Source organism: Panthera pardus, unplaced genomic scaffold (genome assembly GCF_024362965.1).
Source record: "Panthera pardus isolate Hobbes unplaced genomic scaffold, ASM2436296v1 HiC_scaffold_12, whole genome shotgun sequence".
NCBI classification, from domain to species: Eukaryota; Metazoa; Chordata; class Mammalia; order Carnivora; family Felidae; genus Panthera; species Panthera pardus.
In genome coordinates, this window is record NW_026526677.1 from 69883908 (window position 1) to 69909238 (window position 25331).

A 25331-nucleotide genomic window follows, 5' to 3' on the forward strand; every position below is an offset into this window, starting at 1 on the left:
AGAGAGACAGAGACAGAGACAGAGAGAGAGAGCACAAGCAGGGAAGGGGCAGAGAGAGAGGGAGACACAGAATCCAAAGCAGGCTCCAGGTACCGAGTTGTCAGCACAGGGCCCAACGTGGGGCCCAAACCCACGAACTGTGAGATCATGACCTGAGCCGAAGTCGGACGCTCAACCGACTGAGCCACCCATGTGCCCCAAAAGCAGTATTTTTAAATTGAGCTTCTTGTTCCTACATGGGAAGGGAGTGGATGAAAAATTCTTACTTAGTTCATTTATTTAGGTATGTAGGAAAAGATTGATTATTGAACTGAGAAAGTCCTAAATGATCAGAGGAAAGTTCCTTCTTAATTCTCTCTCAGGAGAGAAGTACTCTTGTCCACCCCCTTTTAAAGAGTGGATGATGTGCTGTATTTGATTCCACATGGAGTTGTGTAGGTTTTATTATACAGAAAAAGAAAAGCGAAAGTATTTTGGAGGAAAAACATTTCATTGGAAGTTTTTTTTCCCTCCACTGAAGATAATATTAAGCTTCAAATAGTTACTTAAGTTTATTTGTTGTTTTATTCACAGCTTGGATTTCATGATGGCTTTTGGTAGCATGTAAAAAGTTTTCATGAAATTAGAAAGTATGCATGATATACATTTAAAAAACCTATATATGAAACTAAATGTCATGATCCATATTCTTATTTCCCTACAAGACAGTGTGCTTTGGAATGCAGGATAGCTAAGTAAAGTCTTGTTTATTTTCAGAGGAGGTTAAGTATACCTACTCTTTTTTAAAGATGGTCTGAATACAAATATTTATATGACTTGTTCATTATACACACTGTCAACTATCACACTTTAGGTGATTTCATTTTCCAGTAAATGACCTAGGATTTGAATTAGAATGAGAAAACCCTTTACATCTTTATTTCAAGAGTGTTAGGAATGAAATTCTGACCTTAAGCGTCAAAAATACTGGATGGATGATTATGGATTTAACAATTCTATTCTGTCTCCTCTTTGCTGTTGTATTTTTTCTCTTGCTGTGCAATTAGTAAACCCAGTTTACTAGTGTTATTGACGTTCTTTGTTTTGTTGCTCGTGGAAACCTGATCAGAGGTTTTGAGAGTGAATTTCAGTGAGAAGTGATTAATTTTGTGTACCTAAGCTAGGTTCCAGCTGTTTGAGGTTTTTCTCTTAAAAGTTTAGGTTTCACAGAACATCTAGATGGAAAAGACAAGTCTGGTTAAATATTGTTACAGCCTACCCATGTTCTTGTTTAGAGGTAGCCTTTTAGCCTTCTTCTTGACAGCACTTCACTTCAAGAGTACTGTGCTTTCCTAGTGTTGTTTATTCCTTGCTGTTTACTCTTATCATTTTAAGTCTTCTCTTTCCCTCATCCATTGATGTGGTTCTACAATCTTCAGTCCTTCTAACAGACTATAGTTGTAAACAAAAATAGAACAAATACATAATATTGCGCACAGAATGGAAAGCATCACTTGGAATTTGCATGTAGATTTTTAATAGCTGATATCATAGATTCAGAGAACAGTTCCAAACACCAAGGGGGGAGGAGGGACAACACCACATATTGTAGAAAACAAGGTCTGAGGAGAAGGGAGAAAGGAATATAACACTTTGATGTTAAGGTATTCATGACAATACCTGTCATGTGCTAGGCACTGCCCTTGAAAAATGATTTTATGTTACCTCTTGTTATTTCGTATTCACTACAATTTGTTAAGGGAGTTTTGTTTTTTTCCTCCTACCTTATAGAGAAAGGAACTACAGCAGACCAGGCATGTTAAGTAACTTGCTTTTAGGTTATTCAGGTCCCTCTTTATTGTTTATCTGCACCCCCCATCCCCCCACCCCCATCCCCACCACCATTTGGTAAGCACTGTTTACTTTTGGGCACTCCAGTTCTGTGCTAATGATGTATATCGAGTTGGTCTCAAGTGCACTAGAAAACAATGAAATTTGAGCATTTTTAAACAAGGATAATAGATACAATATTTATGAAATGAATTTTGTACTGTTTTGGGAAACAGATCTCAAGGCCAGTCTTTAGTGTGGGTGGAAAGGGTGGTAGCAGTCATTCAGAAGGCCTTCCTTTCCTAGGCTAAAAATGTCAGTGGAACTTGCAGGTCTGCAAGCTGTTGAACACTAAAAGTGAAACCCTCTCAATGTCTGGTTTTCTTGCTCCCATTCCCTTAGAACCCAGCTCTTCTGCCAGCTACTCCCCTTACTGGTAGGCAAGGCTAAATGGTAATTGTAAGTTTGGGCATTTTGCTGTGACTTTCAGGGCTAACTCCAGACTTATGTGACATGTCTTCACAAATGTGGCTTATAACAATCTCTGCCCGCTTCCCTCAAAGCTCTCCTCTCTGTCCATGCTTTTCTGCTTTCTAGCTCCCCGGTGCTCTACCCCAAACATGTCTTTCTCAGGTTCTACCAGTCCATTCTTACCTTCTGACTTTCTGACTTGTTTTTTAGAAAACCCCAAATACGCCAAGTGTTTTGTGCATTAGAAGTCTTGTGGCAAATCTGCATTTTGACTCAAGTGGAGAATTAGTGGCAGGAGTGAATGAACTCTTGAGAAATAAATACCATATTTTTAAGTCCATGTGCTCATGTTAAAGAAGGCCAGACAGGACATTTATAAAATATGATTTGTAAGCGCACTGGTTTCTAAAGGAATCTTTTTTTCCCTTAAGGAAAAGGAAAAGGAAAAAAGAGGCATCTGTTGTATTTCTAGAATAAATAACTTTAACCTCTTCTTCATCTTCTGTTTTATTCAGATGAATGATTATTTGAGAAGCTCTTATCTCTACATTCAGACTTCTACAATTTTTCTATTTAAAAAATATGTGAAGTGTTACTCTTACATTGAGTAATTTTATTTCAAACTAAATACAAGACTGTTCCATTCTTCTGTCCTACTGTATGATTGTCTTTTGTGCTTTCACTGGACTCTCCCTCCTCTTTAGCCTCTTGGAATTTTGCCTCTGAAGCTTGAATTTCCTTCCTTTTTTTTCTACAAAAATCAGATGCAGAACAAGGCATGGCTTGAAGTCAAAATTAAATTCTCATCTTTAAGTTCTAGCAACCGTTACAGGCTCCTTAAGGCGAAAGCCTGTTAGTCACTTGACTGTTAGGTGACTATATGTTCTAGGAAAGGGCACTGGACTAACTCTAAGAATGTGGAGTTTTGATATACTGTTGCCAAAAATTAAGAAAAAAAAATGACTTTGTGTATTAAGTATTTGCTTGGCAGGATACTGAAAACCTAAAGTATAGCCCACGCATACAAACTTGTTGGAAGACAAAGTGCATTTTTCACCAAGTTAGTCTCATAGTGAAAAAAGCCAAGTTAGCTTGGAGTTTTAAAGTTTTCCTCCCATTTTCCCCCTACTGCCAAGCTCCACAGGGACCTCTAATCATGTAGCATTGAAAAAATATTTTTTGCATTTTTAAATAATATTATTGCTTTTGACTCAGCAGCGTTTCAGTTTACATATGCGAAGGAAAATATAAAACTATAAAGAATAGGCATTAGCTAGTATGGTATTTAAAGAGAGAATTAAGATGTAATTAGAATCACTTAGAAGTTTTTTTTTTTTTTTTTTTTTTGCCATCTTTGTAAAAGAACATATATAATCCTAAAAGTATGTGTGTGCATAAATCTTGTTAGCTTCTTTAATATGTTTTCAAACGTTTCCTAAGGGAGGTTTGTTAAATCTTCTAAGACATTTTCTTGCTAAATATTAGATCATATATACATTAAATACTCTAAGATATTTTCCTGTAAAATGTCGCACATGAATGTTTCACCTTTCAGAGCTGATAAAAGCAAGAGCATGTTGCAGAAAGTCAGCTTAGAGAAAATATAGATGATACTGTGAACAGTAGGTTATTTGCTACAGTACTTAATTCAACAGAACTCAGGTAATTTCCACATAGGGAAATATTATATAGACATATAGAAATAGGTAAGCCCTTGAAAGTAAAATATAATTTGAATATTTGAATATTCATTTTGTATTACAAGTTCTTTTACTTTGGGTAGCATGTTAATTATACAATACTCTTTTCTACTTTTAGAACATAGAATATATGTTCAGTTGTCTGTAGAATTGAATGTTCCTTTGCACCTCATACAAATCTGGTATTGATTCAATTATAGTTTTTTACTTTGAAACTTAGAATCAGATTGGGACTGTATCAGGTTTGAGCAAATCATAAAAATTTGTAGATAATATTTTGTACCAGATTTTTTGAGTTTTGAAGAATCTGAAGGACCCTTCAATTCAGTTCTTTCATTTTCTACTTGGAGAAACTAAAAGCTCAGAAACCAACATTTCTGTTTAAGGTTTTTTAATTGTTCAAAGAGCCAGAATTAAAAAAAAATTATCAATGCCACATGATTGATATCTCAGAAATATCTTCCAGATGGCTTTACTGTTTGTTTAGTAAACTCTCTATTGCAACACTAATGGTTCCTCATTTAGGCTGGTCAGATAGGGTTTGTTTTTGTTTTTAAGGTAAACATGATAGTTTATATATACATCCATTGTCATGTTTTATGTGTGTATTAAAAAAAACTTTGCTTTTCACATAATCTGGTGAGTTAAAGCCTTTTTATTTTAGTTTTCTACCTGTATAGAATTATATTTTCAATAAAGCTTGGTGGGGGGTAGGGAGTAAAACACATCTTCCTTTAATTTTCTCAAAAAATACCAGGGTGTCCCTGCAACCAGTCCCTTTTTCTTCCCTCCCCTACTCAACACCTCCCCCCCACCCCCCAGTGTTCACTATAATGGAGTTGTAAGGCTGGTAAGAGCCATCAAACTTAAGAGATCCTCATAGTAGGGACTAAGACTTCAGGAACCCATTCTCTTCTCTGGGTAGGGATTATTATATTTTCTTTACAGTTCCAGTGCTGAGGACAGTAACTGCCACAAATTCATCTTTGTAGTTTATTGTAGTAATAACAGAAGCAGTAGTAATAGGTGATATTTATTGAGCACTTAGTATAATAATCATATGAAGTTTGTGCTATTTTTTGCAATTTACACAGAGAAACACAGAATTTATACATCTTGCTTTTCTGATTCTATAGACCTCCCTTTTAACTCTGCTGCCTCATTGCTTAATAATTATGGAACAAATGAGTGAATGTGTAAATGAATAACCATGACTTCAGGGTTCTCTGGATATGGTATCAGTAACACAAAAGCATCTATATAACTCCATCTACTATGACTCGTTGGTAGTCTTCATTGTCATCATCCTTCCCTGTTTCCGCAATAAATGAATGATGTGACTTTATTAATCATATACACACAGAGCAATATGTAGAACTCTGTTATGGTTGCCGAAAATGAGGTTACTTTCTGAGGTAGAGACAGTCTGCGTGAATTCCTACTTGGATAGTAACAGGCAAGTAACAGATCTGTATTATGTTAAAAGCACTGAGAGTAATCTATTTGTTAATCTGGGGTATTAAAAGTTTGCGTGGTTTAATCTGTTACCTTAAAGAACAATGTAAATTTTTAGATGGCTTTAATATCTGTTGCTTTCAACAGAAGTTTGTAAGTTGACATACTAAGAAGTTTAAACAAATATTACTAAGTGAGATTAGTTTAGAAGTAAACAACGAGATGAGATTCAGTAGTAGGTCATGAAAACTATACTTGGAATATCATTGTTAAACACAAATCTGGTCATGCCATTCTTCTAGAGCATGGTGACTTTTGCCTTGTGGGTAAATTTCAAACTTAGTTTGGCATGGTCTCACCTGTGCCAGTCTCTCTCCACTCTGTTTCTTTTTCTCTAGGTTACGTTAAACCTCTTCAGTTCCCAAAACACCAAAAGTTCTCTTTTCTCTGAATTCTGTATATTGTCTCTCCCCACTTTCTTCCTCCACTTCTTCCTTTACATATCACCTTAACTATGTCATTTTTCTGGATAGACTTCGATGACCAAGCCAGGGTTAGGCACCTCACCTTTGTGCTCCTATAACACCGTGGACCTTATATTAAAGTACTTTCTATAATGTTATAGCACTTTTCACTTATATATATGCCATGCTGGATTGTGAAATTCTAAGGAAAACAGGGACAATAGCTATCCTTGGGACCTGCCTGGTACATAGTCAACTCATAGTAAATATTTGTGAAATATTGAAGTGTGTGAATATGTGAATGCATGATGAATGAATGTGAATAATGCCCCATCTTACAAACTATGGTCTCACTTTTTTTACTCAGTTACAATTCCTTGAAAATTAACAAAGCTATCTATAGCAGCATCCCCAGTCCTACCTTTTAGACTTGACAGTTTTATATTACAGTCACTTCTGTTTCATCTGGGGTATTAAAAAACAAAAAGCTCCAGGGACGCCTGGCTGGCTTAGTTGGTAAACATGCGACTCTTGGGGTGCCTGGGTGGCTCAGTCAGTTAAGCGTCCGACTCTTGACTTCCTCTCAGCTTATGATCTTATGTTCCTGTGTTCAAGCCCTGCATCAGACACTGGGCTGATGGCACGGAGCCTGCTTGGGATTCTGTCTCCCTCTCTGTCTCTCTGATCCTCCCCCGCTTGCTCTCTCAAAATAAATAAAAATAAGCTTAAAAAAATAAAAGACCATGCAACTCTTGACTTCAAAGTTGTGAGTTCAAGCCCCTTGTTGGGCGTGGAGCCTACTTAAAAAAAAAAAAACAACAACTCCTCATTAAGAAAAGATCAGAGATTCCTATGTGGACCCTTATTTATGCATATTTATGTCTAAGTGTAAATTCATGCCAAATTGTTAGTGTAAAAAAACTAATACAAATTGATATTAAAGACAATCACTGGGAGCTGTTAATAAGTATTGGGGTAGCTGGGGCGCCTGGGTAGCTCATTTGGCTGGGCGGCTGACTACAGCTCAGGTCACAAATAATAAACATTAAAAAAAGTTTAAATAAGTATTGGGGTAGCTGATTTAAAAATATACTGATTTCTTTAGAAACTGAATATTAAAAAAACCCTAAACTCTAGAATTGCTGTTAAAAAAAAATGAATCCAAGAAAGTTGGTACCCAATTAGAAATATAATTATTATGAAGTATGATGTTTTCAGTTACTACACAGATTATAAAAATTTCTGTCTTTCAGTATATGTCTGTTGAGTGACTTAGGTGCTGTGTGTTGATGTAGGCACTTGGGATACATAACTGAACAATGTTAACTTCCTGAATGCTTTAGTAACTAAAAAAAATGGAGCCTAGTATACACATACACAAACATACACGTGTGTTTATGCATATATGTAAAATATGAATTAATATGTTGTAGATAAGCCTATTTCTCAAACCAGTACTAAAAGATTTTAAGATTATTTAAAGTGAAATAATAAAGTTATTGTGAAAAAAACTAAATGGTGGTAGGATTTGGGAGGAAAAGGGGACTTGTGATTTTAATTTCCTTAAGTATAATAAACACATACAACTGATCTTGAGCAATAATATACTTGGACTGTGTGGTAGACTGTGTTATTTTTCAAAAACCTCTGCTGCTCCTCCCTGGGGAAGCATTATACTGCCCAATCCTGCTGACATCATGCCAGGCCCTAGTTTTGCCTTGGCTAATGAAATATGAGTGGAAATGATTTATGTTTACTTGAGAGCAGAAGCTTTAAGTCAGAACATAGTGTCCTATATTCTCTCTTTTTTCTCTACTATGACAATCAGATCTGAATAGATGCTTCTTCCTCACCCTAAAGTCTGAAATAAGGACGACACGTAAGTTGAACCATAGCCAACCCTCGTTTGACATGTCACATGAGCAAGAAAAAGAAAAGTTTTGTTGTTGAAAGCCATGGAAATTTTATTACTGCAACATAACCTAGCCCAGTGGTTGTCAAACTTGAGCATGTGTTAGAATCATGTGAAGATTTTATTAATACATGGTTGTGCAGGTTTTACAGATTGTTGAGCCTCATACTTAGAGTTTCTGGATTCAGTAGGTCTGGGATGGAGACCAAGAATTTGCGTTTCTAACAAGTTACTATCTGATGCTTAGGTGTTCCAGGGACGACACTTTGAGAACCACTGACTTAGCCTTTCCTGACTGATACAGCCTGTTAGTTCATAGTCTTAGATACTTTAATAACTCAATAAATGTTATAGCAACAAAATGCAGAATATTTCCCAACTTCATTATTAAAGAAGTAAACTCCATTAAACCATTCCTTTGGTTTCTGGAGCATGGGTACACAAAATGCCGGAAGAAACCCTAAATTTGATTGCACAGGCCCCGGAGGTCCCGTCTTCATGGCGTTATACCTTGGCAGCCCTGCACCCACCTCCTCAGCACCCCTGAGCCAGCCATCCCAGGCACCCCCAGGCCTGATCTACTCTCTGGCCACTAGCACCATCCTGCCCAAGGGCCCACCGGCCCCTGCCACTGCTACCCCAGCCCCTACTAGCCCTTTCCCTAGTGCCAGAGGTGGGTGTCGGGTAACCCAGGGTGGACTAAGTTGGGGGACCCAGAAGATGGGCTCCAGACACGTCTGGCTAAGCAAATGCTCTCCTCTCTAACAGCAGGCTCCATAACCTACAGCTTAGGGGTCCCCAAGGCCCAGCGGCCCACCCCCCCAAGTACCCGGAAAGTGAAGGCGGCCATCACCAGCATTCAGAGTGGATTAGATAACCATGGAAATTACTATCATATTAGTCAGATTTACATAAAAGTTGCTAAAAATATACAAATAACAAAGGGAGTTTGAGAAAGAAACAGTCACATCTAATGGTGGGAGAAAATACCGTCCTGATGGACTTAGTAAGGAATTCTCTCAACAAAGGAGGGTGGCTAAAGAGGGCATTGCATATGGAATGGGAGAGGTGAGAAAGTGTGAAATGCGTCTGAACATAACTGCTGGCAGAGTTTGCTACTGAGAGACAGATAAAAGGGACAGTGTCCAGATTCTTGGTCTATAACATGAAACACAATGGAGCTTCAACTCAGTAATGTTTTTGGTAGTCATGTTTGGGATTGAGGTGCTTTGAGAATTTCCGTTGCTGAAGGTGGCAAATTAATACCCAGGGTAGGCCTGAGGACTGTCCAGGAGGTGCAGGAAGACTGCGGTGAATGATAGCTATTGTGACAAGGAAGCACGTGAGAGAAGCCAGCGTGGAGGCCTGACCAAAGCCCACTCTCAGGCAAGTCAGGTTTAGATAGGAGACATGTGGAAGGGAGGAAATGGAAATTGGTTCCAGTTGGAAGAACATTGCTTTCTCCCTTCATTCAGATGATTTGTGGTTTATCTTCTATAGCCCAAGATTGCACTGCTTCTCTGGAGTGTTTCTCCTTCACAGTGAGACCTCAGCAGGCAGAAAGGTAGTTGCCTGGGAGGTAGAATGATTTTACTGTTGTCTGAGGATATCTAGGAACAACTGTTTTCAGGCAGATCACTTAACCTGTCTCTTGGTTTCTTAATCTGTAGAATATAATTCTCCCAAGTTCCAAAATTCCATTTTTCTCAGTGCCTTTTGGCCAATAAAATTCCAATATGTGTTAACTTGCCCAATGTCCATTATACATACCACAAGTTAAGTTCATAGTCTTTTTTTTTAATTTTTTTTTTTTAATGTTTATTTATTTTTGAGACAGAGAGAGACAGAGCATGAACGGGGGAGGGTCAGAGAGAGGGAGACACAGAATCTGAAACAGGCTCCAGGCTCTGAGCAGTCAGCACAGAACCTGACGCGGGTCTTGAACTCACGGACCGCAAGATCATGACCTGAGCCGAAGCCAGACACTTAACCGACTGAGCCACCCAGGCGCCCCAAGTTCATAGTCTTTGAGATGCATGCAGTAAGCGGCAGTATTTGAAGTGAGTATGTTTCTTTCAGAGTTAGGATTCTCTATAGTGATCAGTTCATCAGAAGATAGTAGTTTTATAAAAGCTTCTAAAGTGTTCTTTGTGCTCCATTACCTGTAGATGCATATTTTATTTATTTTACATTTGAACCTTGATGTTAAGTATGCATAAACTTATGAAGAAGCATGGCCTAGTATAGCTTCTGATAGTTGCTCATTTTGTTCCAATATGAAAACCAATTGCCATTATTTTAATGACATAGATACTGACATGCGTTTGAAAATAAATTAATGTTGATTCAAAGACTCTAAAATTGAAAACATTTCTTTTAATCTTTTTTACAACCATTATAGGAGGGGAAAAATGAAAATACTTGCCAGTCTTGAGGCCTTTAAAAAATAGATTGGTTCAGAATTGTGCTTATAATTAAGTTTAATGTAAATAATTTGTGGTCATAGCAGTGTCTTGATTTTAAGAAGCTTGCTAAGTTTTTCCTTGGATGTATATAAAACACCATTTTGATCTTAAATTTGGTTTTTGCCCCTAGTTAATTTGTCAGATCTAAAAACGTGCCATTTCCTCAGCAACTGCAAACAGGTCTTCCAGGCTAGGTCCAGGACAACTAAAATCTACTCCTTTTACAAGTATTTTAAAGTTTGACTAGTATTGCTATGACTAGTTCCTTTTGAGAAAGAAATTCTTCCTAATTAACATTTCTTGTAGAAACATTCTGAAGGGGATTCTTGGTTCCTTAGCAATTGAAGACATTTTGGAGTATGACCTTCCTTAGTCTGGATTTTAAAGCAAAACCAGTTCCAGCCTCTGCAAGTTTAAGGAGAATACAATTCTACTGGAGTGGTTACTTTAAGTTTGTATCCAAATGTTTCCAGTTTATACTTAGGACGCACCAGAAAAAAGTGCACAGTAATCATCTGGGGATTTACAATGACACTTGATTACCCTTAACTGCCGCCTGCTTCTGCAGCCTTTCTTAGGTTCTTGAGAACAAAGCTAAGCACCAGTGTTCCAATGCATAGGAAATAAGTACTGTAAAGTATTTACCAGAATCAAAAATAATATTTTTAAAGCACTGGGAGACTTCATTTGTATTTAAGGAAATCCAATTGAAAGTTATTTTGTGTTTGGGAAGCAAACAAAATAGTCTTCCTCAAATTTCTTAATTTGTTACTATTCCAATTTAAGATTTTTGTATGATGTCCTTAAGATAGGAACATAACATCAGTTATTTTGTTTTCTTATATAAAATGACATATGCAGTCTGAAACTGAACTCTATTATTCAAGTAATATTAGACCTAAGAGGAAAACGCTGTTGTGTGTATATAAGCAATGTAATGTATTTTAATCGCACACCCTTAGTTCTGAGTAGTAAATTGAAATGCATGCTATGTGATTAGGATGGCGAGGATTTTTTGTTTTTTAAACAAAAATAAAAGGCTGGAATTAATTCTATGTCAATCTTTTTTTTTGATAATTCTTACGATAAACAGGTGTCAGTCAAAATCCTGTAGTTGATCAAGTTTCAATTACTAAATTATAACTGAGTACTGAGGTGGCTTCTACACTTCTAAGTATTCTAATTAGGATAATTAATTAGAAAAGGGGGTTTATTCTTTTATATTAGTTTTTTAAACAAAATAAGAAAATTTTAACTTAAAAAAGAAACTATACAATTTAACAAAGATGATGCAGATGGCCTTAAGAGCAGCCTACTCCCAGAACTTGCACATCCCTTGTGGAAACATTTAAGTTTTCATTAACACTGAGAAACCACCAAATACATTGGTCCTGTCCAACTCAGCTGAATGGGCTGGACTTGGCATATATCTAGTCAAAAAGGGGAGCGAGAAATAAGAATATACCAAAGCTGCTCAGCCTCTAACATAAATTCTGTTAGTCAACTTACAGGTACCCGTATTATAACTTTGTTAGAAAAACGCCAGCTAGGTTCAGAAGTACGTCATTTGTTGCGCTTGTACTGGTTTAGAATATAGGATTTTAAGGTCTTCCAACATTGTACTAAAACATTTCAATAAAATCATGCTACTTTTTCTTTCATTAAAAATGAACTATGTAAACTTGCATAAGTTTCCTTTATAATAAATAACAACAGTGAGTCACAAATTTGAGGCATTTAAATAGGCATTCTGGTTGCTTTTTGAATTTCAAATTAAACTTTTCAGTTGTATTCACTCCAAAATATACTTATGTTTTTAGTTCCAGTAATATTTAGATAATTAGACAAATCAAAATTTTGAAGATTCAGCTATTATCTGTAACTATTATTCATAATTAACTTCATGTCATTCTTTTTATACCTTCAGTATGACTGAATTTTAAACATCTTCTGTTTTTTAAAAAAATTATTTATTTTATATTTATTTATTTATTATTTCTGAGAGGGAGAGTGTGAGTGGGGGAGGAGCAGAGAGAGATAAAGAGAGATCCCAAGCTGGCTCTGTGCTGAGAGCGGGAGAGCCCGATGTGGGGCTCAAACTCACAAACTGCGAGATTATGACCTGAGCCAAAGCTGAATGCTCAACTGACTGAGCCACTCAGGCGCCCCGAAGCATTTTGTTTTAAATAATTTTATTCACATAAAATAATGCAACTTGTTTTTGATTCTGATTGACTTAGGTGATTATGATATAATCAACACATTATTTTAAGAATTATCAATATACTCAACTATTTTAAATTTAATTTATCTTTATTTTTTCCAGTTTTCTAGCATCTTTAATTATGATATTGCATATGCTACTTTTGTCAAATTAAATAATAATTTAAGGAGATAGATGAAGAAAAAGCCTGGACTAAAATTTGAAGCTGAACTTACAAAGTACAATAGAGTAATTAAGCTCTTGGACAGCACTACTGATGAAAGAAACTGTGTCATAACCTTTAGTCAAGGTTATTTTTATTTATATGACAAACCTACACATAAATTTGCAAATACTTTTTTTTTTTTTTTTTTAATAGTCAGAGGTGGTGTATAATTTATCTTTGCTTTCCTCAAGAGATCAACAGTATAGGGGCTCCTGGGTGGCTCGGTCAGTTAAGAGTATGACTTTGGCTGAGGTCATAATCTCACAGTTCATGGATCTCGTGGTTTGTGTATTAGAGCCCCATATCGGGGTTGCTGCTGTCATGCAGAGCCTGCTTGGAATCCTCTGTCTTCCTCTCCCTCTGCCCCTCACCTGCTTGTACTCACGCTCACACGCATTCTTTCTCTCTCTCTCAAAAATAAGTAAACATTAAAAAAAAAAAAGAGATCAGCAGTATAGTATCTTCTTTATATTAGGTGCTCAATAAATTAATGATTTGTGAGGCAATAAAGATAGAAGATGTAATATTCAAACAATATTTGAGTTTCCTTCTAACCAATTGAGTGATTAAAAATGAACAAAATAACTCTGAAATTGATACTTAATGAGTTTTTTTTTTTTATCATTGTTGTCACCCAATTGTCCATGTTCATTGGGAACATAATTTCAAAAAATTTTAATCTAACCATCTATTTTCGTTAGTAATTTTATGCCTTCTGGCAAAACTTTTATAGCAGTATTTATTAGTGAAGTTGACCACTTTGAGTTCACATTCTCTGGCATTGTGTTGGTGAAATAGAGATGAATACCTTTGCACCATTTAATCTTTTTCTACGTATTCAAGTATTGATGTTTTAAATTAAACTATTTTTCTAAATCACTAGTAATACAGATTATCTCACCAACATTGAGAATTAAAAAACGTAAAAAAAATACAAAAAATCCTTAATTTGTCTTGAGAATACTGGCTGCTATTAATGTTATTACTAATATTTGCTTATTGTTTTTGTAATACTTACTGATGTGGAACTTATTCCTGCCAAGGTTCAAAGGGGAATCTTTTCTAATTTTGAAATTCTTCCAAAAATGGTTTACTAGTGACATCTGCTGGTATAATGTGGTAATAAAGATAAAAGTATCTCCTGGAAGTAATTTCATGGAAGTTAAGCATGAAACAAAGAATCTTTGTGGGCAGAATTGTTTTTTTAACTATCATTTACACTTATAATTGAAAAAAAAAATTGTGTTTGTGGGCTCCCCTTCACATTGGCATTTGACCAAGTATATTCTAATAACAATAAACTTTATACTTTCTCATACACTACTTAATTGTAGCCTGAACCTCTATAATTAGTTGTGTCAGCTAAGTTGTTTGATATAGTGCTGCAATTTTTTCCTCCTTCTCTTTCCTGCACATAACATTGCAAATGTAGAGATTCATTAACTATGATGGAGTCATACTAGTTATTTATGTCATTTACGTAGGTTAACTGTAATAGAAAAGTCTATGTATACATGCATTATATGCATTATATTTTTATGCACACTCAAAAATAACAACAAGACTTTGTATTAGAGAATGATTTTATTAGAAAGAGAAAGGACTTTGTTTCCCCCCATCCCTTTAGAAGAGATTTTCTGCACTATAAAATATGGAGGAATTAAATATTCTCAGTCCTAGGATATTTTCTCTATTGGCACTTATCTCCTAGATGATTGTATCTAGTCCTATGGATTCAAGTTCTGCTTATAAATGAATCAGACCTTTTCCTTGAACCCAAACCTGTCTAGCAGCTGCTTGCTTCATTAACATTTCCATTTATAGGTAACATGAATCTCAAACTTACCATGTCCAAAATAAAACTTTGATTTTCTCCTCAAACCTGTTTCTCCTATAGTCTTCTTCACTTGAGTGAATGGACATTTTATCCTTCTATTTGCTCAAACCCCAAATATTCTACTAATTAGTAAATTTTCTCTTTCTCGTGCACTACAAATTCAGTCCATCGAGAAATTCTACCAACTCTGCTTTTGAAATGCATTCAGAATCCTCCCACTTGTCTTTACCTCTTTCATTATCTAGTCAGGCCACAATCATCTTTCCCCTCCTGATTAGCCTCTTTGTTGTTAACTTTGTCTTCCTGTTGTTTTCCATCTAGCGGCCAAAGATAATCTTAAAATCTAAGACAGATCTTTGTCACTCTTCTGCTGAGAACCACCCAAAGTTTTCAGGGTGCCTAGAGGGCCATACAAGAATTGTAGACCACTCCTTCCCTCCACACTGTTACTGTGACCTCATTTCCTACCACTGCTTCCCTTCCCTGTTCGGCTCTGTCTACAGTAATCTACTTTGCAGTTCTCCTTACATGCCATGCACACTCCTCATCAGGGACTTTGTACTTGCTCTTCCTTCAAATCAATGCTGTTCCCTCGATTCTATAAGGCTTCTGATCAAATTATCAAATTTCACCTTCTTGGAGAGGCCCTCTGGACTACACTATGTAAAATAATAAAGCCTAACTCCCATCTGTTTCTCCTCTTATCCTGCTTTGTTTTTTGCCATAGCAGTTATCACCACATGACATATTTACTTGTTTTGTCGTACCTTTCCCAGACATAGAGGGTCAGCTGTATGAAAACAGAGATTCTGTATTGTCTACTGTTACATCCTTAAAACTTAAACTTGTGGTTCCTCATAGTAGGCATTCACTTAATATTTGTTGAGTAAGTCAGTGAACCTTAATACGTGAATGGAGAATGTAATTTGATTTGCATTATAATAACCAAATCCATTAAATAGTGAGGCACCCTTCTAATGGGGTGTTTTGTATAAATCTTTGTGTGTGTATCGGACTTTATACATTTAATTCCAATTACAATAGTGTTTCCTAGTTAGGTTAAAGCTCAGACAATACCCTTGGTATCAAAATTCAGGGAGATATTACTATTTTAAAGATTCTTTTTATGGGAATAATTACTTTTTTGTTCTTTTGACATAGACATCTGACCCTCAATTACATTAACAGACCTTATACACATGAATGGAAAAAAGAATAGCCTCTTTTGAATTCGGGCTAAGACTTTATCAATATGAAGTGCTTCCCACAGGGTTCTGCTGAAAGAACCAAACTTCCATCATAATGAAATTGCAAATTCATTTGTGCATGCCCCCCCCTTTTTTTTTTGAAAGCTACTTTTTGATGTTTGGTCTGCAATTAGATTTATTGTTTAAGGTCACAAATATGCAATCCTGACTAGACCAAGTTGTCAGAATCCTTTATCTATTCAGCATTGCACAAAGATAAATGGCTATCTTTTAACAATAACATACCAAAGCCAAAAATTTGTTCCCCCTTGTATATAATCTTTTAATCAATCTGCCGCTGTTTTCCAGTCAATAGACTCTTAGCCTACCCCTTCACCACCCCACCTATCTAGAAATTGCCCAATTATGGGTTTTAAATTACTGAGAAACACTTTCTTTAGATGGAAAAGGATAAGTTTAAGAATTTTAATGCTACAATTTTCCCATGCACATTTTTAGCTTAACGTATGAATTACTTTGCCTTTACCCTCAGTCCATGTGGGGTGGATAATTATGTTAGTATGTTCGCTAAATTCTTTGCTTACATTTCTCACTGCTAACATGACCACAAAGTAGGTCATGTTGCTTAATTGAAATGAATTCTTAAGTGTTTTAAAAGATCTCTGATCTTTTAAATTAAATTAAATTCTTTTCTGAGATTCTATGTGTCCTCCAGTAAAAATGTATATATTTAAACTTGTTAAGATAGGTTTCTTATATTTTGTGCATTTCCTTTGTGACCTTTCATATAAAAGGCATACTGTGAGAATTGCCCAATTAGATTTGAGGCTGTACATTTTATCCAGGAATATCCAGTATCTAAAATTAACATACATTAGAGCGTCATTTTATCACCAATCTCTATAGTTTCTCCAAGGGATTTTGATATTAGATACCCAATAATTCTTTACTAACTTGATCATAACTTATAAAGCAGGACATTAAAACTAGTCTAGCAATTTTCTTGTTTTAAAATCTTCTTTAAATATTTTTTGCAGATCTGAGAATCATTTTTTCTTACTTGTCACACAGTTTGAATCTTCCCCCAATTAAAAGGAATACACTGTTTCAGAAGGAGGTATAAGAGAAAACCATAGCTTTTAATTCAGATGGACTTTAAAATTTTTTTCCTAAATTCATATTGCTATTTATTTTGTGACCTCTTGGAAGTTGCTGCATTTGGGGACAGGAGTGGGGGCTCTGCCCAGCTATGGATTAGAGAAATACCTACTCAAAGAGGTGTGATCTAATTAAATGAGACAACACACATCAAGGGCCCAAAACAATGCCCAGCAATAGTAAGTACTCAGTAAATATTATTTGGGCTTCTGCACCTGTGCCCTCCCCTCAGCCCCAATCTGTTCCCCAGGATATGTTATCCGTTCCGATTGCGCTCGCTCAGAAGTTAAAACCGGTGAACTAAACTTGAGGCCTTTTTGTGTCTGCCAACTCTGCGTTGCTCCACGTTCACTGAATTATTAAGTAGGGAGAAGTCAGGACCTAGAATTGACCTATTCATAATACCCAGCAGGTGTATGTGGCCTTTTCTTCTCAACAAATTGCTCCCCTGGGGATTGCCTAAAGTGAAACACTCCACTCCCAGCCTCCAAAAATGAAGTCCACATGGAGCCCTGAGAAGATATACTTAAATCTGTCTTCCACCTGCAAATATGAGAGTTGAGCCTTAAATTATGTTAATTTGGCATAGGACATTTTAATCATCTTGTGTAAGATGGCTTGCTTCATTGTTTGTTGCATTTATAGTGCTCAGATCACTGTCCTAAAAGAGTTTCACCTTTTATTTATTTGTTTATTTTTTTAAACGTTTATTTATTTTTGAGACAGAGCATGAATGGGGGAGGGTCAGAGAGAGGGAGACACAGAATCTGAAACAGGCTCCAGGCTCTGAGCTTTCAGCACAGAGCCCGACGCGGGGCTCAAACTCACGGACCATGAGATCATGACCTGAGCCAAAGTCGGCCGCTTAACCGACTGAGCCACCCAGGCGCCCCAAGAGTTCCACCTTTTAAAAATAATCTATTTCAGGAAAAATTTTTAATAGCTATTTAATATACTACTTTATATCTCAAAACATGTTATCTTAGCATAAAATTTTTTATTGTTCTAGATGTAAAGATGGTTTGAAAGGATTTACATTCTCTGCCCTCAGGTAAGTAACGTATTTTATTTAACTTCATGTTAAGAAAGCATTTGCAAGTTAACTTTTTCAAAAAGTAATACCATTACATATATTATAAGAGATATTTATCTACTCAGTTTTCTAGCAGAAAATAATTGTAGAAGTCACAAAGTCACTTTTGTGATATTTCATTAAAAGAGTAACTTATTAGATTTCTTTTCCCCTAAAACCCAGTCAATCACCAAATACTTTTGGGGCCTATTGTGTGCCTCATATCATTGGATGTTAGAAAAGAATTGCAAGAACTCTCTCTTTAAGGAGCTTTGGAAAGACAAAGCTACACATGGACAATGATTGCAAAATTAAATACTGAATTCTGTGGTACCACAGTCTGGACTTCATTAGGGCAGGGCTCATGTCAGACACATTTCGGATTCTTAGCTTCACTAGAGTCACTAGAATCTGCTTTTCACCCTGTAGCCCATCTCTTACCGTAGTTATTGGCAGATGGTAGATAACTGTGGAAATGTTGGTTAGCGCCAACATTGTATATTATAGTTCACCAAGCATTTTCACATCGATTAGAAAATTTTCACAACAGTTCTGTGAGATGGGTATTTTTATGCCCACGTGTCATGAAGAAGAAATTGAGGCTTAAGAATCCTTGACTAATTTAATGTTCACACAGTGACTGTATATATATACTTACTTGAAACCTAATGCTCTTCTATTTTGTGTCATAAATTTTGCCTATTTTGTTCTCCTAAGTACATATAGTAGATGCTTAGTGAACATTAACAGTGTAGTATTCAATGTAAGTATAGGAGGGAAAAGAGTGGATTTCAATACTAGAAGATTTATTTTGAAGATCAAATGAGTTAATGCATGAAAAATGTTTAGAACTGTGCATGGCACATAGTACTCAAGAAATGTTGGCTATTATTATATTATTATTATTAAAAAAATTTTTTTTAATGTTTATTTTTAAGAGAGACAGAGACAGAACATGAGCAGGGGGTGGGGAGGTGGGGGTGGGGGTGGGGGCAGAGAGAGGGAGGGAAACACAGAATCCGAAGCAGGCTCCAGGCTTTGAGCTGTCAGCACAGAGCCCGATGCGGGGCTCAAACCCACGAACCATGAGATCATGACCTGAGCCAAAGTTGGACACTTAACTGACTGAGCCACCCAGGTGCTCCCTATTACATTAGTACTCTTATGGGGATAAGCCTTAAAGTGTACTTGAAGGGTAGCTTTAGAGAACTAGAAGGGAAGGGAAGAGGCTTCTGGGTGGAAGGGAATTATGTTAGCAAAAGCATGAAAATTATAAACCTGAAATGTGAAGTAAGAGTGGGAATTTAATTGGTATGAAAAGCTTATATTAGGGATTATAAGGTTTGTTTGTTTGTTTTTGTTTTTGTTTTTGTTTTTTTTTATGATGAATCAAGCAGGGCCACATTATGGAAGATCTGAACAACAACACGAAAAGAAGACAGATTTGAATTTGATAAGATGAGCAGTAAGGGCCCACTAAAGGTTTTTGAGCAGGGTAGTTGACATTATTTCAGAAAGATTAGTCTGGCCACAGTATTTGGGACCTTGTATAAAGAAAGAACAAGAAAGAAGAAAGATGAAATGAAAAGGACTGAGATTGGGTGATAGTGGAGGATTAAAGAGAAAGAGGCAAAGTTGAGACGTGCAGTAGAAGAAAATGAAGACCTAATGCCCGATAGTTTCCTTTTTTCTCTTTCCCTCTAATCCTTGGTAGGAGCCAAGTGTTGAAAACCTAAGTACCTGACAGAAGGTACTATTAACAGAAAATCAGATGGCATGCAACAAGACTAGTTTGGGAGGGGACAGATTGAGTCCACTGTTTGAATATCTTTGGTTGTGGAAACTCTGTAGTAGCAATAACTAAGTATACACAGCAGTGATTTCTTCATATTATATTCTTCATTAAAAAATGATGGGGGCTCCTGGGTGGCTCAGTCAGTTGAGCATTTGACTTTGGCTCAGGTCATGATCTCATGGTTTGTGGGTTCAAGCCCCAGGTCGGGCTCTGTGCTGACAGCTCAGAGCCTGGAGCCTGCTTTGGATTCTGGGTCTCCCTCTCTCTGCCCCTCCCACACTCACACTCTGTCTCTGTCTCTTTCTCTCAAAAATAAATAAACGTTAAAAAAATTTTTTTTACAGATGATGAAACATTTTAGGAAATAACTTGTTGTTACTGCTGTTGTTGCATTGGCTGTAATGGATTCTGTGTTAAATTGAAAGTTTAAAACAAAACCAAAAGTTGGTTTTCCTAAAGAGAAAACTTAGCCTTTTCTCCCGTGTCTCTCCTTAGGCTCCCAGAATCCTTACAAAAACTTAAAATGTGTCAGATATTTTTGTGTCTCTTCTTCAAACCCACTTAAAATGAAGGACTAGGCTGGACTTTTTGTACTTAGAATTTTCTCTGTATTAGAGGAAAATGTTCTGGAAAAAAATGGTTATTACTTATTGCTTAAAGTTTAGTAGAAGTTATGAGAGTAGATAGAAAGAGTCAAGAGTAGAACCAAAGGGGAAGAGCCAGTTCAGGAGCCTTAAGGTATAGTAAGCCTGGATCAACATAGTTTAATACTTAGAAGTATATACAGCTTGGTGGTTAAGAACCCAGGATTTAGAGTCAGACAATTCTGATTTCAAATAGTTACTGTTATTGGCTGTGGGCAAGGTTTCATGCTCACCCTAATGGAAATTATGGCACCTAGTTTGTAGTGTTGCTATGAGGGTTAAATGATTTAATATCACTACTGTACCTATCATTTAGTAAATGCTCCGAAAATGCTAATTATTACTATAGTCACTCATTCAATATATATTAATTAAATATTTACTGTGTGGCAGACACTATACCAGTCATTAGGGTATAATAGCAAAGAAGATGTACAGAGTCTCTCAAGACCCCACAGTTTAACGGGAGACGTAGCCTACTAACAAGGTACGTCTACTATTGGGGATTTATTGGGACATGATAGCACAAAGGAAGGATTGCTAACTCACTCCAGTTTAGGCAGGGACAGCTTCTCTGAGGAAGTTACCTCTAATCTGAGATGGTCAGTCCTGGCTAAAAGAGCAACAGTGTTATGAACAGTGTAAGAGAGATTATTATAACTGTTCCAACATAGTTTTTATCTTGTTCATAAAGAACAGTAGTACAGATCTTAAACTGTCCATGCACACCCATGAATAAGAACCAAATTCTTTTGGAATGAGAGCTACTTAGACTGCACAACTGCCATCTTGTGGCACACAATCTCATTGCATATCCCTTATGATTTAATAAGCTAGATGTTTTATCAAGTTTGTCCTAACAAACTTGGGTTGCAGTTGATAGTAATAGCTTTTTTTCACCTCTCTTTTCTGAGTGTTTACATTTTCTTACTGTGTTTGTCATAGGTCCCACGTTCCAGAACCTTAGTGTAGTATTATAGATCCCTAGGTTTTGTTTGCATTTTAAGGTATTTCCTGAAAGTTCGGCAGGTAGAGTTCTCTTAGGAAAGCTTAGTTATTCTTTAAAAGAACAATGACTCTTATAGTGAAGGTACAGACAGCAAAAATGAAAACAGATGAAGGATACTGATTGAGGGATATCTAATGGTGGCAACTCTTTCATTCTTCCTTTCTTTTTTTCCCCTCTCTTTTCTTTTTGCATTGTCTTTGGGAAAAAAATAGTCCAGTTTTAATGAGATAAGAATAGTGTCTTCTCCTTGATACTAAATTTCTCCAAAGATAAGTAAATAGATTAGGATAACATGGAATTTAAGGTTTTCTAATGAAATTTTGTGAGAATACTTGGAATCTTGACTGTTTTATGATCCTCATTCTTCAGCTCCCTCCATTTCCCTGAGTATTGTTATATGAATTTCTACCGCAATGTGGCTATTTTATGACTCAAAGTGATGGGATATAACTTTATACTGAAAAATGAGAAACTCATTCAGTTGTAACTATTAGTAGAATTTAGAGCAAAAATAGAATTTTTGTGATCAATTAGTAGACCCAAGTAAATATTTCACCTGCTTCTTTGAAAAAACTTTAAGGTGTGTAATATCTTTAAAAAGTGGTGACTTAAGTTAAAACAGTGTGTCATAAAAGCTCTATGCTATATTTTACTTGGTTAATTTGATTTTAAAATACCTGCATTGTTGAGAGTTTAGGAAGATGGTGGAGTAGGAGGACCCTAAGCTCACCTCATCCCATGTTTACAACTAGAGATCATCCACATCTGTGTAAAATAACAGAAAGCAATCCAACTACTGACAGAACAAACTCCACAACTAAATGTAGAGAAGAAGCCACATTTAGGAGATTAGGAAGGGCAGAAACAGTGGTTGGGAGTGCCCACAGAAGGGAGGGAACTGTGGGTGCAGAGAGGTCAAAGAAACAGTCTTGCTCTTTCACACTTGGGAGCCCAAACTGGGAAGATGAATCCCCATAACATCTGGCTTTGAAAATCAGAGGGGCTGAATTCTATGGGTTTGTATAACTAGCAGGATTTAGAGCCTGGGGCTTAAAAAGTCAGCTGACTCAGTGCTGGGCAAGATGGGAGGGTGAGTGATAGCTGGGTCTTGCCCTTAAAAAGACCATAGACAACCTAGAAGCTACAGTTTGCACAGTGCCTGGGGCAAATGGGAGGGAGAAAGGTCTCCTTGTAGTGATTTCAAGTGTGTTGGGGGACTTCTCTGAGAACAAAGGAGCTGTCAGGCACCATTTTCCTCATCTGCCCTACAGTATAAACACAGGGCCACCTGTGGGAGGTGTTGCACAGATACTTGCTATCTAACCTGCTAGCGATGTGCCTTGCCCAAGTGTTCTCCTGAAGACTGGCCCACTCCAAGCCTGCTGGCCTCAGTCCTGGGCTCTGTGTAGATTTTGCTAACACCACCATCCCACCTCTGAGCCATCCTGCAGTCCTGCCTCCTCAGAGCTTGCAGCCAGAGTCTCACTAACACCACAGATAGCAAGCAAAGGCCACATCAAGCACAGAGTTGTAAAGACGTCTGGACTGAAAGAAAGTGACTCAGACACAAGAGCAGGACACAAGCAACACAAACAGGAGATTCCCCTGAAGCACCAGTTCTGGTGAACAGGGGACATTGCATTGTAAGGCACTACAGGACCCGTTTTTCATAAAGGCACTACTTTCCAGAGTAGAAGATGTAGCTGACTTTCTTAACACAGACAAACCAACACAGAGTGATAGACAAAGTGAGGAAACAGAGGAATATGTTCCAAATGAAAAACAGGACAAAATCACAGCAGGAGATTAAGTAAAACAAAAATAATATGCTTGATAGAAAATTTGAAGTAATGACCATAAAGATACTCACTGGACTTCACAAAAGGGTAGGGGACATCAATGAGACCCTTGCCAAAGAGCTAAAAAGTAACATATCAGAGATGAAGAACTCAATAAATGAAATTAAAAATATAAGAGATGGAATAAATAGTAGGCTGTATAAAGCAGAGGAGCCTATAAGTGACCTGGAGGATAGAGTAATGGAAAGCAATCAAGATGAATAGGTGAGAGACAAGTAAATACTGTATGAGAATAGACTTAGAAAATTCAGTGACTCCATCAAGTGTAATAGCATTCACAGTATAGGGATCTCAGAAGGAAAAGAGAGAAAGGGAGACAGAAAATGTATTTGAAGTAATAATAGCTGAAAACTTCCCAAATCTTGCGGGGATGGTGGGGGGGGGGGGTGTGGTGGTGGGGGCGGGGAACAGAGATCCTGATTCAGGAGGCACATAGATCCCCCAACAAATTCAACTTAAGGAGGTCCACACCAAGACACATCATAATTAAAATGATACAAAAAATAGTGATAAAGAAAGAATTTTAAAGATTACAAGAGCAAAGGAGACAGTTACATACAAAGGAAATCCGTTAAGGCTATCAGCTGATTTTTTAACAGACACTTTGCACACCAGAAGGTACTGGCATGATATATTCAAACTGCTCAGAGTGAAATGTCTTCAGCCAAGAATACTCTATCCAGCAAAGCAGTCATTAAGAATAGTAGAAGGAGTTTCCCAGACAAACAAAAGTTAAAAGAATTCATGACGACTCCACCAGCCCTACAAGAAATGCTCAGGGGGACTTTGTAAAAGGAAAAACAAAAACCGTAAGTAAGAGTGAGAAGAAACGAGAAGTACACAAACAAAAATAAAAACAAAGTATATCTAAAAATCAGTCAAGAGAAGCACAAAATCAAAGGATGTATGATACCAAATATCTGAAATGTGGAGAGGAGAGGAGTAAAGAATGAGTTCAAAAGTAAGCAACCATCAGCTTAATATAGACTTATATGCAGAAGGTGTTATGTATAAACCTAATAGTAACTACAAATCAAAAAGCAGTAATAGATTTGTAAAAAAATAAAGAGTAAGGAATCCAAATATTTTTCTATAAAAAGTCAAGAAATCATGAAAGAAGAGAGCAAGAGAAGAAAGGAACAGAGAGGAACTACAAAACAACCATAAAACATGTAACAAAATGGCAATAAATACATTCATACCAATAATTACTTTGAATGTAAATGGATTAAATATTCCAATCAAAAGACATGGGTGACAGAATGGATAAAAAAGCAAGACCCATCTATATGCTGCCTATAAGAGACTCATTTCAGGCCTAAAGACACATGCAGACTGAAAGTGAAGGGATGGAGAACCATTTATCATGCAAATGGAAGTGAAAAGAAAGCCTGAGTACCAACTTATATTGGACAAAATAGACTTTAAAACAAAGCCTTCATGAAATTAGGGACAAAGAAAGACAATATGTAATCAATCATACAAAGCAGAAAATTCCAAGGAACTATGGCTTTGAATATCAGACCAGATGGACCTAACAGATATATTCAGAACATTCCATCCTAAGACAGCAGAATACAGATTCTTTTCAAGTGCACATGGGACGTTGTCCAGAATAGATCCCGTTTTAGGCCACAAAACAATTCTCAACAAATTCAGAAAGATTGAAGTCATAAAATGCATCTTTTCTGAGCACAACACTATGAAACTAGAAATCAACCACAAGAAAAAACATGGAAGGCACATAAATACATGGAGGTTAAATAACATGCTATTAAACAATGAATGGGTCAACCAAGAAATCAAAGATGAAATTAAAAAATACTTGAAGACAAATGAAAATGCAAACACAACAGTCAAAATCTGGGATGTAACAAAAACTGTTCTAAGAGGGAAGTTTATAGCAATACAGGCCTACCTCAGAAGCAAGAAAAATCCCAAGTAACCTAACCACACATCTAAAGGAACTAAAGAAAGAACAACAAACAAAACCCCAAACCAGCAGAGGGAAGGAAATAATAAGGATTAGAGCAGAAAAAAACAA

General features: G+C 36.6%; 1 protein-coding gene across 5 annotated transcripts in view; it reads left to right on the forward strand.

The window, feature by feature from the left end:
* Positions 1 to 25331, forward strand: part of TMEM135 (transmembrane protein 135) — a 320877-nt gene that overhangs the window by 204001 nt on the left and 91545 nt on the right. For 3 of the 5 annotated variants that reach the window (XM_019450042.2, XM_053900177.1, XM_019450041.2), the window contains one exon: positions 17918 to 17959. The exons of the other annotated variants lie outside the window; for them this stretch is intronic. In XM_019450042.2, coding sequence (XP_019305587.1) covers positions 17918 to 17959 — 42 coding nt within the window. The remainder of the gene's footprint in view (positions 1 to 17917; positions 17960 to 25331) is intronic. 5 annotated transcript variants of the gene reach the window in all.